General features: G+C 44.2%; 1 protein-coding gene across 2 annotated transcripts in view; it reads left to right on the top strand.

Annotated features, from left to right (window-relative positions):
* NHS (NHS actin remodeling regulator) overlaps positions 1–11,926 on the top strand; it is a 248,617-nt gene extending 236,691 nt beyond the window's left edge. For both annotated transcript variants that reach the window (XM_069002882.1, XM_069002891.1), the window contains exons 6-9: positions 2,128–2,259; positions 3,508–6,465; positions 6,948–7,074; positions 7,780–11,926. In XM_069002882.1, the coding sequence (XP_068858983.1) occupies positions 2,128–2,259; positions 3,508–6,465; positions 6,948–7,074; positions 7,780–8,404 (3,842 nt within the window). In that variant the 3' untranslated portion in view covers positions 8,405–11,926. The remainder of the gene's footprint in view (positions 1–2,127; positions 2,260–3,507; positions 6,466–6,947; positions 7,075–7,779) is intronic.
* The last annotated feature ends 202 nt before the right edge of the window (positions 11,927–12,128 follow it).

Raw genomic sequence — 12,128 nt, 5'->3', positions numbered from 1 at the left:
GCATCAAGGTGACAAGTCCCCATCTGCTCCACCGTCAGCTGCATGAATCCTCCCAGTGACAGCAACACAGTCCCAGTTCCCCTCCGTCCTGGCAGAGAAGGTGACACTGCCCAGTGCCACCAGTTCTGCCTGCCTGTGGAGGTGGCATCCAGGAGTGGGTGTTCCTTTCCCTAGGACAGTGCTCTGGCCACAGGAGGACAGGCAGCTGGCTGGCAGAACTGCCTGCATACACCCTGCTGGGCTGCAGGTCGGGAGCCAGCTGGTCACGGTCATAGGTTGGGCACTGCCGCTGGAAATCCCCACAGAAAGTAATAGATAATGTGAAATATTTCCATAAGGTAAAGCTGGTGTTAAAATGATGCTCCTTCTAGTTTTGATATAGGACCCTGACCGGTGCAGGCTTTCTAACAGGGCTAATGTCACCTAATGCAGCCAGAGGACAGTTAGGTCTGGGACCAATGTTAACTTTTCCAGTAATAGCCATTTTTGCCTAGACTCCACCTGCCATACATTGGAACCAAATTTCCACTGATCAGTTTTACAGATCAAGAATGGTATGTAATCTTCTGGATGTTTATGTGTATCATTCTCATTAGCACTAATGGGAATAATTTGTATGCGTCACGGGGAAGAAATACCCTCTTCCACTTTCCTCTCAGAGATGACCCCCGTGCATCTGGCACACAGAGCATGTCTGGCTAACTCACAGTTGCTGGAAAACCAGCAATGATGCTGATTGCTTTTTGGTTCAAAGAGTTTGCTTTTAGTTCTCTCTGTTTCTGTTTTTTAAGCTTCTCCCAACCCTGAGAAATGTTCACTTTTTTGAAAATGATTGTTGTTGGAGTTTACAGCACTTTTGTTCCATATTAAAGAAAGTTCTTCCTCTGCTTATTCCAGGGGCATTGGTGATTACAGGACATCTGTCTGAAGCCTCTATTTCACTGTAGTAGATTTCAAGAAGAACTTTTACAAGAAAGTTACTTTTTAATGTTTTACATTGTTATGTAATGTAATATGTATGTGTATGTCTGTGTATAATTATGTTTTCTATAATTATACGCTATTAAAATAGAGCTTCTTATCAGGATTTTTTTTTTCCTTTTGTTTGGTTTAGTTTGTTTGTTTTTCTTAAGATTACAAACCACTGTACCAGCAATCCTTATGTTAGTGTTTTTATGGACCTGGCACATTTTTTCCAACCTGTCCCATGTCAACTTTAGAGAGCGTGAGTGTACAGTTGCGCAAAAAGCCAGCGCAGATAGGCACTGGCCTTCTGGTCAGCCTCCTTTTAACTCTATTTTGACTAGACAGTGTAAAATCAAACTGAAGGACACTTCCCTGTGCTAATGCCATGGAAACGTAAAGAAAACAAAGAATTCTCACCTATTCTGTATGAAAGTGATCATAAATAAATGTACTCAAGAACTTGTGCTTCTAAATCTAAACTGAGGGTTCTTGATTGTGTGACCTGAGCAGACTCTCACCGTGTGCTGCGCACACGGGAAAATCAGGCCACTTCCTGAGGTATGCAAATAAATAGCAGCTCCCCGTTAATGTCACTCTTGGCCATGTGTCATTGTCACAGAGAATGCTCTCTAAACTTGCATGGTGACTTGGCCCCATTTTAGCTGTCTCCTTCCTTTTTGAAATGTTAGCTCCCTTGGCATATTGGTCTCCTAAGAAGCACCCAACTACTGCAATATGGCATTATAACCTTAGAATGTTTTCTTACGCTTAGTTGCTTAAAATAAGTCAGGCTACAGCTGAACAGATAATGCTTTGCAGACAAGTTACTGTCATTGTCCCTATGACAGATGGATAAATAGCTATAAGAAAGATGCCCTGCTACCAAGAGCTCTCTATTTGCCTTTCTGATTTTCTTTCCTTTTTCCGTTCTTTTTATTTTCATGCCTTCTGTTATTTTTGGCAGACCAGGCTGCTGAGGGGGAGCTGGAATTAGATGTAAAACTGTGATATACTGTGATATAATTTACATAAGAGCTACATAAGGGCTCCCTTATGTTTATTCACAGGCTTAATCCAAGCTCACATACCTCCACTGTGTTCCAGCCATGAAAATTTGTTTACTATTTCTAAAGGCTAATGAGACCTATTTATGGGTTGCAGGAGTTGGTTTTGACAGAGAGGCTAGTATACGCTGCTCTCTTGTTCATTCACAATCTGTACTACAGCGGAGACGAAAGTTGAGGAGGAGGAAAACCATCTCTGGCATCCCCAGAAGAGTGCAACAAGAAATAGGTGTAGTATAAATACAAATCTTCCGTAGATAGCTTTCTAACCAACTTAAATTGCAGGGATATGAGCTGGTAGCTAGCCTTCCAAAGAAATGAAACCTTGAAAGTGTAAATGCTTGTGGAGTTTAGGAATGACATGTTTTGTTCATTTGATTTATTACAGTAAGTAAAGCTATATTACTCCATATGGCCTCGAAGGACCGGGGGCCTTACTGAGTAATATAGATGTACGTGTTCAGCTCTTATTGTGTAAATGTTAATCAGTTCTTTTTTTCTTTTTCATTTTATTTCTGTTATGAACCCATAGTTATGTGCATAAAAAGTAACTAGATTAAGTGAAAGTTTTTTCTTGCATCAGGGGAGCTTAAGGTAAAGAACTGACAGATGTTACTCAGCAAAGTGATGATCAGTTGTCACAATAGCTGGATAACTTAGATGCGTCGTTGAATATCCACCATAGATACAGCTGCTGGCACCCTACGGGAGCTTTGCTAAACCTTCCTTTTATTTATCACACTCCTCAATTCCTTCTTATTATTCTTTATCACCAAGAATATTTGCCTTAAATCTACCAAATTACCTCACTTTTTGTCAAGGTAAATTAGGAGCAACTCTGTTGGGGGCAAATTCAGTGTGAAATTCTTATTAACTCTAAATGAAACTAACAGAATTATTATTTCGTAATGTTCATCTGCACCTGAAGATGGCTCTGGTGTTTTGGCCCGTTGCCATGAAACTTGATGGAAAGCAGAAGGAATGTGTTTATCACAGGAAATAAACAATCAGAGAACCTATGAAAGAAAGGTCCTTTTGTCTTGCAAATATTCTTGATAGTAAAGAAGCAGATAATGAAAATTCTGAACAGACAGGTAGGCAAAACAGAATTATTTTTAGAAGCTTATGGAGTGTTTTGTCCAGCAGCCACTCCTGAAAACTGTCTTTAAGTAGCTGAAATAGAGTCATAAAAACTGAAAACTTAATATTTGTCTTAATATTTACCACAGCAAGCTCAGCTCTACATTGAGAACGCATTGCAGAGGTCATGTTGCAGGACTAGGAGAATTTCCCTACCTCACTGGCAGGAGGTCTGCCTTATAAATTCTTTATAGCAAACTTAAATTTGGTCCAATGCTCAGCAAGATTAAAAAATAAAAAATACAGCAGATAATGCTTCTTGGGTTGCTCCGCGGGTTGTCTCGTGCCAGGAAACGTGGGGCTCTCTCCCACTCACCCAGCTTTCCGTGTGTCCTAGATTCAGACGAGTCACCAGTGGCGAGAGAGCGCAATGTGATTGTGCACACAAACCCGGAATTCTCTGGCTCCAACAACAGGAGGTTGGGGACCCGGGACTCGGAGTGCCAGACAGAAGAAATCCTGATAGCTGCTCCCTCCCGGCGACGGATCCGCGCCCAGCGGGGGCAGAGCGTTGTAGCCTCTCTCTCCCACTCCGCTGGCAACATCTTGGTGCTGGCGGACAATGGGGATGCGGTCTTTGCTGCTGCTGTGAGCAACCGCATCCGCTCGCGAAGCCTTCCTCGTGAGGGTGCCCGGGCCAGCGAGGGCCATCAGGATGCCACCACCAAGAGTGCAGGCTACGAAGCAGAGCACTTCCTAGCTGGTCAGGAGAGGATCCCAAAAAATGGGAAGGAGATCTTGAGCAAGCAGGGTTCACAGGAGTGCCAGCCCATTGGTTTAACTTGTCCTCAGCACCTGCATAGCCCTGAACACAGCATCGGTGAGAGGGGGAGATCTCGGCTGTCAAGGATGGTCGATTCAGGCAGCTGTGAAATTTCATCCAACTCAGACACCTTCGGGAGCCCAATTCACTCCATCTCCACAGCAGGAGTCCTGCTCAGCAGCCACATGGACCAGAAAGATGACCACCAGTCCTCCAGTGGCAACTGGAGCGGAAGCAGCTCCACATGTCCCTCCCAGACATCTGAAACCATTCCTCCTGCTGCCTCTCCTCCACTGACAGGCTCTTCACACTGTGACTCTGAGCTGTCGCTCAATACCGCTGCCAATGCCAATGAGGACTCCAGTGTCTTCATCACAGAGCAGTTTGGTGACCACGCAGACAAGGTCAGGGGCCACAGGGCAAGCTCCTTCACGTCCACTGTGGCAGATTTACTGGATGACCCCAACAACAGCAACACAAGCGACAGCGAGTGGAACTACCTGCACCATCACCATGACGCCTCCTGTCGCCAGGATTTCAGCCCTGAGCGCCCAAAGGCGGACAGCCTGGGATGCCCCAGCTTTACCAGCATGGCCACCTATGACAGCTTCCTTGAAAAGACCCCCTCTGACAAGGCAGACACTAGCTCACACTTTTCTGTGGATACTGAAGGATACTATACCTCCATGCACTTTGACTGTGGTCTGAAGGGTAATAAAAGCTATATTTGCAACTATGCAGCCCCAGGCTCTGAGAGTGGCCAGACCGAGAGCATGACTTCCAGCCTAGCTGACTGTGCCTGGCAGGAGTGCATGAGCCACAGGAGGCAGGGACGGCAGAGCATCTCACTGAAGAAACCAAAGGCAAAGCCAGCCCCACCAAAACGCAGCTCGTCTTTGAGGAAATCAGAGGGCAGCACTGACCTTCCTGACAAGAAAGAACCAAAGATCGGTGGTGGGCAACACGTCTCTCACACTGCCAGGGAGATGAAGCTGCCCCTTGAGTTTTCAAACACACCTTCCCGAGTGGAAGGCCCCAACCTGCCAGCCAAGCAGGAGCTTCCCTGGACAAACCAGGGTGATGGCGGATTAAAGGACACTCCATTTGACACCGCTGATATCCCTTCCTTTAAAGATGAAGGTGCTGAACAACCTCACTATGCAGATCTCTGGCTTCTGAACGACTTGAAATCCAGTGATCCTTACAGGTCCTTGTCCAATTCAAGCACTGCTACGGGTACTACAGTCATAGAGTGCATCAAGTCACCCGAGAGCTCTGAATCCCAGACGTCTCAGTCTGGGTCACGAGCTACAACCCCATCCCTCCCCTCTGTTGACAATGAGTTTAAGCTGGCCTCCCCAGAGAAGTTGGCAGGATTAGCCTCACCCTCCAGTGGGTACTCCAGTCAGTCAGAGACACCCACCTCTTCTTTTCCGACAGCTTTCTTTTCAGGACCCTTGTCTCCAGGGGGGAGCAAGAGGAAGCCAAAAGTCCCAGAGAGGAAGTCATCGCTGCAGCAGCCACTCTCAAAAGATGGCACCGCCTCAGTGAGCAAAGACCTCGAACTTCCGATTATACCTCCTACTCACCTCGACCTAAGTGCTCTTCACAATGTCTTGAGCAAGCCCTTCGCTCACAGGCACCAGCTGCATACCTTTAGCCACAGCAAGCAGAGCGCAGTTGGGGAAGCCCTGCAGCCCAGCCCTCCCTCTGCCCTCGCCATCACGCCCTCCGTTCTCAAGTCTGTCCACCTCCGGGCAGTCAACAAGCCTGAAGGAGTGAAACATAAAGGCAGTACCCCAGACCTGCTCTGCCTACAGGAGACCACTTTGATGGCAACCGATGTCTCTCCAGGCAAAATGAGGCCGCTGTTAGCTAAGAAACCAGTATCACGCCAGTACTCTACAGATGAGGCCATAATGCTGTACATTGACACTTCCCCAGCAGAAGCAGGCCCTGGAAAGCCACCTTTAGAGAAAAGCTCCTCTTTTGGCGGGCAGAATAGCTGTGAGCGAGAAGCTGTAACTTCAGCAAGCATGGGTCTGGTTGAAATCAAACCTGGGAAGGACCAAACACACCTGGCCGCTGAAAACTTACCAGAAAGCTCTCTGAATCAGACATGTGCTGTCCCCGTGGATGGCTTTCAGAAGGGCTCAGCTGTCCCCACAGGTGATGATGAAACAAAGAAACCTGTCCAGGGAGCAGAAACAGTGCACGATCTTCAGCAAGTGCAGGCTCAGCAAGAGCTCTCTGCAGGCAGCGAGGGGAGTGTGGAAGCTGGGCCTGTGGGTGAAAGCCCAGCTCAGGCTGAGGGACCGACCATCACCTATCAGTTAAAGCACCAACCCGATGTAAGCCACCATGTGCCTGGGAATATCAGCTATGAAGCAGAGATGGCAGCAGTGGATTCACTCAGCAAAGAGGGTTGCAAGCAGGAAAATGATATCACATCAGGTATCCCAACCAAAAGTGCCTCTGATGACAGCAGGGCAGACGAGACAGTGGGCGGCGCAGACGAGCCTTCGCTGAAAGGTCAGTTGGGAACTCTTTCTGTGTCATACCCAATCAGGCGGCTTTGGACGGGATGGTAGTGGAGTCACAGAGCAGAGTGGCACATCAGCTTCCCTCTGTGTGTTTAAGCATAGAGCCCCCCATGTCTCTTAGCTGGCCAGCCAGCCCAAAGCTATTTACACTTTTCCAAAGTATTCAGACTGTATTTCTGATATTTATTTCCTCCCTTGTGCTGCACTTCAACTGAAAGGATAAAAGGGAGGAGCACTGGCCCTAGGTACAGAAGAGTCTTATTATCACAGCTATGCTGTAAATGGGGGATCCTGTGTTCAGTGCCCCTTTTATGGGCTCCAACATGGAACAGACACTTTTAGATTGGAGGGTAAAGGCTGTATGGTGGTATTGGCCACTTGGTTGTGAGTGGAGCTGATGGCTTCAACTGGAGGTGCTGTTGCAAAGCACAGTGGAGTCTGACTCATAACGTGGCTTCTTTCCTTTTTAAGAGTCTTCTCCAAGCGATGAGTCCATCATGTCTCCGCTGAGCGAGGAGTCACAGGCTGACACTGAGGATGTCTTTGTGTCTCCAAACAAACCCCGCACTACTGAGGATCTGTTTGCAGTCATTCACAGGTGACCTAACCTTGTGGCAATGGGAAATGGTAACATGCATCCCTGCACAGCTGTCCACTAACAGTAGCTGCAGGATGGTTATTCCATGTTTAAGTCTTGTCCTCAAACTACCTTCTTTAGTTAACTCAGTTTCGTTTTCTAAACTGCAGCTTTTAAAACATGCTTTATTATGGTCTGGAGTGCAGTCTGAGTATCTTCATGTGTGGGATACTTTACAGACAAAAACATCAGGCTGTTCTAACAAACATACATGTCTTCAAAGAAAACTACCTGCACTGGTTCCTGTCTTCTGCCTACCAGTCTACCAGCTCTGTTCTGGTGAATAAGCTGTTGCAGCGAGAAAGATGAGGAGGCATCTCTTCAATTTTAGAGTATTTTGTAGTCACCTGAAATTTGGGATCACAACTGAAATTAAAGTTTTCTGATACTGAATAGATTACTCTGAGTATTATTGTTACCTAAGATTCTGTATGCGTTGTTGCCTTTACAAAGAGCTGGTTGTGCATACATTGTTTTGGCAGAGCTGGATAATGTTGAGAGGGCCTCCATAGCTCAGTGCCATCAGTCACTGACAGCCTCCAATATTTGACAGAGGGATTAAGAGAACTCTGGCTAATATGAAAGCATCTGTAAATTTCCAGAACATCGCTAAGCATTACCCTACAGAAATAACATATGAAAGAGTTTTCCTTTATGTTTTTACAGATCAAAAAGGAAAGTTCTTGGGAGAAAGGATTCTGGAGACCTTTCTGTAAGAAACAGATTGAGAGCTTCGTCTGGGACCAGCAGCCAGCCTCCCACCAGCAGCACACTGCCCACCAGCAACATGCCACCAGCCAGCAGTGTGGGCACTCCCATTAGCAGCCAGAGGTCCCCCGGGCTCATATACAGGAATGCCAAGAAGTCCAACACATCCAATGAGGAGTTTAAGCTACTGCTCCTTAAAAAGGGCAGCAGATCTGATTCCAGCTACAGGATGTCTGCCACAGAAATTCTGAAAAGTCCTATTTTGCCCAAGTCTGCTGGAGAGCTGATGGTGGACGCCCTTCAAAGCATGGAAGAGTCTCCTCCCACAACGAGCCCTGATGCATTATCCCCGCTCTCCCCCTGCTCCCCAAGGGTCAACACGGAAGGATTCTCCTCCAAGAACTTCCCCATGTCGGCATCCTCGCGGGTGGGGCGGTCGCGGGCGCCGCCGGCAGCCAGCAGCAGCCGGTACAGCGTGCGCTGCAGGCTGTACAACACCCCCATGCAGGCCATCTCCGAGGGGGAGACCGAGAACTCGGATGGCAGCCCCCACGACGATCGGTCTTCTCAGAGCTCTACATAGGCTGGGTGGGTGCCAGGGCCAGGCTGTCAACACCACTCGAGCTCTGTAAGGATGTCAACGTAAGAGGCCAATGCTGTAGCAATCAAAAAAAAAAAAAAAAAAAAAGGAAAAAAAAAAGAAGAAAAAGAGAACAATCGCAGGGCAATATCAATGCTTAGATGTGTTTCCATTCGGAAGACGCTGGGGAAACAAAAGGACTACAGCTGTAGCTATTTATTACATTACATTTTCTAAAAGGATGAAGATATGCTATGTCTGTTCTGTTTTCTTTTGGCTTCATTTGGTTTATCCCACTCTCATTTCCATTGTCACTGTAGATTTCAAGGCTATACACTTTCCATAGAGTTAAAGCTGACTTTGGGTGGGTTTTTTTCCCAGAAGCTGCCCATCTAGAAACAAATCCCTCACTGTAGTGCTTCCCTAGGGAGAAAAAAAAAAAGAAAACGCTCTTGAGAACTGGTATTTTTCTACACTAAAATGAGCTGAAACAAAATTTAGAAGAAATTAACAAAACATATGTAAATATCATATTTTTGATAAAAATTTGTAAATAGAATTATCAAAAAGTGGACGTGGCAAACGATTTACTGCATAACAACTTTGTTTATAGAAGACAAATGAATTCAATTGTAATAACTGTATTCTGTGAATACCATTTTCATATCAGACATAAAACATGGCCACCAATAACCACTTTCAGCGTGACACGCCTGAAGGATGACAATGAGCAGTGGAAAGCGGGAATTTTCCGCCTTAGTTTAGGAAATGGAAAGGCTGACTGTGAGGGGATTAAAGAAACCATTTGTCTTTCTACGGCAGCTCCAAAGAAGCTAACTGGAAAGCACAGCTGGGAGGGTTACCGTGAGGATCGGTGGGGAAGATGAGTGTGTTTTTGACAGAACAAATCTGGGTCTGATGCAAAGCCCCAAAGGGTCCCATCCCACAGCCTCCCCTGGGCCTTTATTCTTGCAGGGATAGCTTCAGAGAGGATAGATGTTGAGAGGAAACGATATTTAACTTTCATATTCCTATTAGGCTATTGGGATACATAACACAGTCATAACCTGGTAACTATAATCTTCAAACACGATTAGTTTCTGGTTCGTAAAGGAAACAAATAAATTATAAGCATGCAAGAAGAGCTTTCGATTTATCAGTAAATATCCGCAATGAGTTTTCAGTGAAGCTTTCTCTTTGTGCTGATGAGATTCATGCTACCTAAATATTTACAAAAATGACACTGTGAAAACGTAGCTGGGAAATAGGTATGTGTATGCATTATTTATATTCATTGCTGAGCTGGGAAGGGGAGAGCTCCAGTTCATTGTGCCAGCCACGTACAGTAGGGATCTTGTCTGGGTTTACCAGAAACACAGAACAGGGTGGGGGACTGGGGTGGGGTGGGAAAGGAGACAAATCAAAGTAGCTGCTTTGATACAAATGAAGGCAGGGAGATTAAAGCTGAATTACTTGAAGTTACTTGAATATTCTCATCTTAAAATCGCAAGAGCCCATGAGTTGCTATATACTTTTAATTTTTCAACAGAATAAAACCAACAGGCCTGATTCTCCTTTGGGCACAACTTTCATTGAGATGTAGCCCCATCTGTGCTACTTAGAGGACAAGGCCCTCTTTATCCAAAACTGATGCAGTTGGTGTTGGTTGCTGTAGGATATGGTTTGGAATAGAGGAAAGGTTAGTGCAGAGAAAATAGTGAAGGAGGAATGGGGTGTGCAGTAGGACAGGTCAAGAAGAATGGCAGAAAGAGCGTTCTCTGGTACAAAGAAATCAACTAAAAGCTGGCTTTAAGCATAAGTCAATGACTGGGAGGCAGGATGTGTGTATTCGGTTTCTACTGGTTTTTTTTCTTTTAATCATGTAGTACATAAAGTTGTGAGTTATTAAAAGAAGGCAGATCATGTTTTAAAGAGGAAGGTTCTACCTAAAACTGTTACAATTTTAAGGAGTCAAAGCAAATCAGAACAATTTAACAGATCTGAAATGTTATTCCCCATGAGGTTCACATCTGATTTTGTTTAGTGCTTACCACAAGACATATATTATTCAGGGTTTCCTACTGTTCCCCTGTGAAGCCTGGTTGCATTCAGTTGATGAGGCAGAGTCACTGTGCATGTGATACATGTGTTGGGATGAGGGTTGGTCCGGTCCATCAGTTGAAGGGCTGCAAAATTGTCTAAAATAGTTTTTAGAAAGGTAATGGGAGAAACGTTTTGGAAACAAAAGGCTAATCACATCAGTAGCTTAGTTAGGAAAGTAAGTCTGAATACAAGTGAAGTGAATGAATGAGAATGTTTTAAGAGGAAATGTTTAGCATAGAACAAACCACCTCCTGAAGAGTATAAGGAAAGGAAGTTTCAATACTGGGCAAAAAATCCTTAGTTTGTCATCTTCAGTCATTTTCCACAAAAAGTATACCAGGAGCACTTTTACAAGATTCTAATAGTCCTGAGTTAAGTAGTCATTCAAAACAGTAAAGAGAATACAGCTGAATTGACTTTGATGGAACCACTTTTTATTACCAATCAATAATTTCATAGAGACCCTAAATAAATATATATACACTATTTTTTTTTTTACCAGAATGGTGAGGGAATACTTTAAATACAAAACAAACACAGAACAATCCAATTACAGTATAGTCTTCTTTTGCTTAATTTTCTAGTTTACATTTAGCAGATTGAAACCCAAACAGAAAGATTCTCTATGAAGAAAAGAGTTCATAACAAACATGGGAGTCAGAGGAAGACAAATGGCGGGGATCCCTGTAGCACTGCAGGTGTGCCATTAAGGCACCAGAGGACAAGCCATAGAGCGAAGGGAACATCACTCACCTCTTGAGACAGGGTACAGTACGTGCACCAGGTAACTGCTGGACCGTCATTTCAGCCTACTGTTCTGTTGCTTGCACTGATGTTAAGAAAATGATTTCTTAAGTTATACAGCTGTGTTCTGAAATATAACATTTTCCCCTTTTCTTGTTTCTTTTTTTTTTCTTTTTTTTTTTCTTTCTGTTGTTGTTGTTGTGGCAGCATAGAGGGCATGGGATAGTTGTAGCAAATAAAGCATATGTTTGCTTTTGCCAAAGGTCAGTGATTGAGTGCATTTGCTGCAATGGTGGCAGATAGAGAAATACTGTAGGTTATGACTTAAAGAATTAAAAAAAAAAATTAAGAAGGTTACAGTGTAACTATTTTGGTACTAGCACCAGTTCATGCTGGCAGAAAAGACAATGGTTTATGGACTTGCATCCATTTTGTATTTTTGTAATATTTGTAAATATGAACTTTTTAAATTGTTGCAAATATGGTTTCTTTTGTAAAATGTTTTCAAAGTTTACATTAAATCCAAGCCTTTGTATATTTTAGAGCTGTGCAACACTTTAAGTCTTGTATTTATTTTTAGTAAAAACGGTGACAGTTTCATTGTGAACCCCTCTCAAAAAATGTGTTGGAAAAGTTTGATTACCTAGAAAGTGTGTATAGAAACTGCAAATAAACGTGACTGCAATTAAATCACATGTTCTCCTTACTTTCTTGTAATGAGATGTGAAACCTAATCTACAGACTACAAGTATGCCATTTCCCAAGGTCACTCTCAGCACATTACACATTTCAAACCTACTTAATCATGCTTTCTCTTCCAACTTATTTTTTTTCATAAATTGAGTAAGGGAAAATGTCTATCCAAACTCACTCACTTTAA

The sequence above is a fragment of the Aphelocoma coerulescens genome, chromosome 1, assembly GCF_041296385.1.
Source record: "Aphelocoma coerulescens isolate FSJ_1873_10779 chromosome 1, UR_Acoe_1.0, whole genome shotgun sequence".
Classification (NCBI taxonomy): Eukaryota; Metazoa; Chordata; class Aves; order Passeriformes; family Corvidae; genus Aphelocoma; species Aphelocoma coerulescens.
This window is presented reverse-complemented; position numbering and strand designations above follow the sequence as displayed.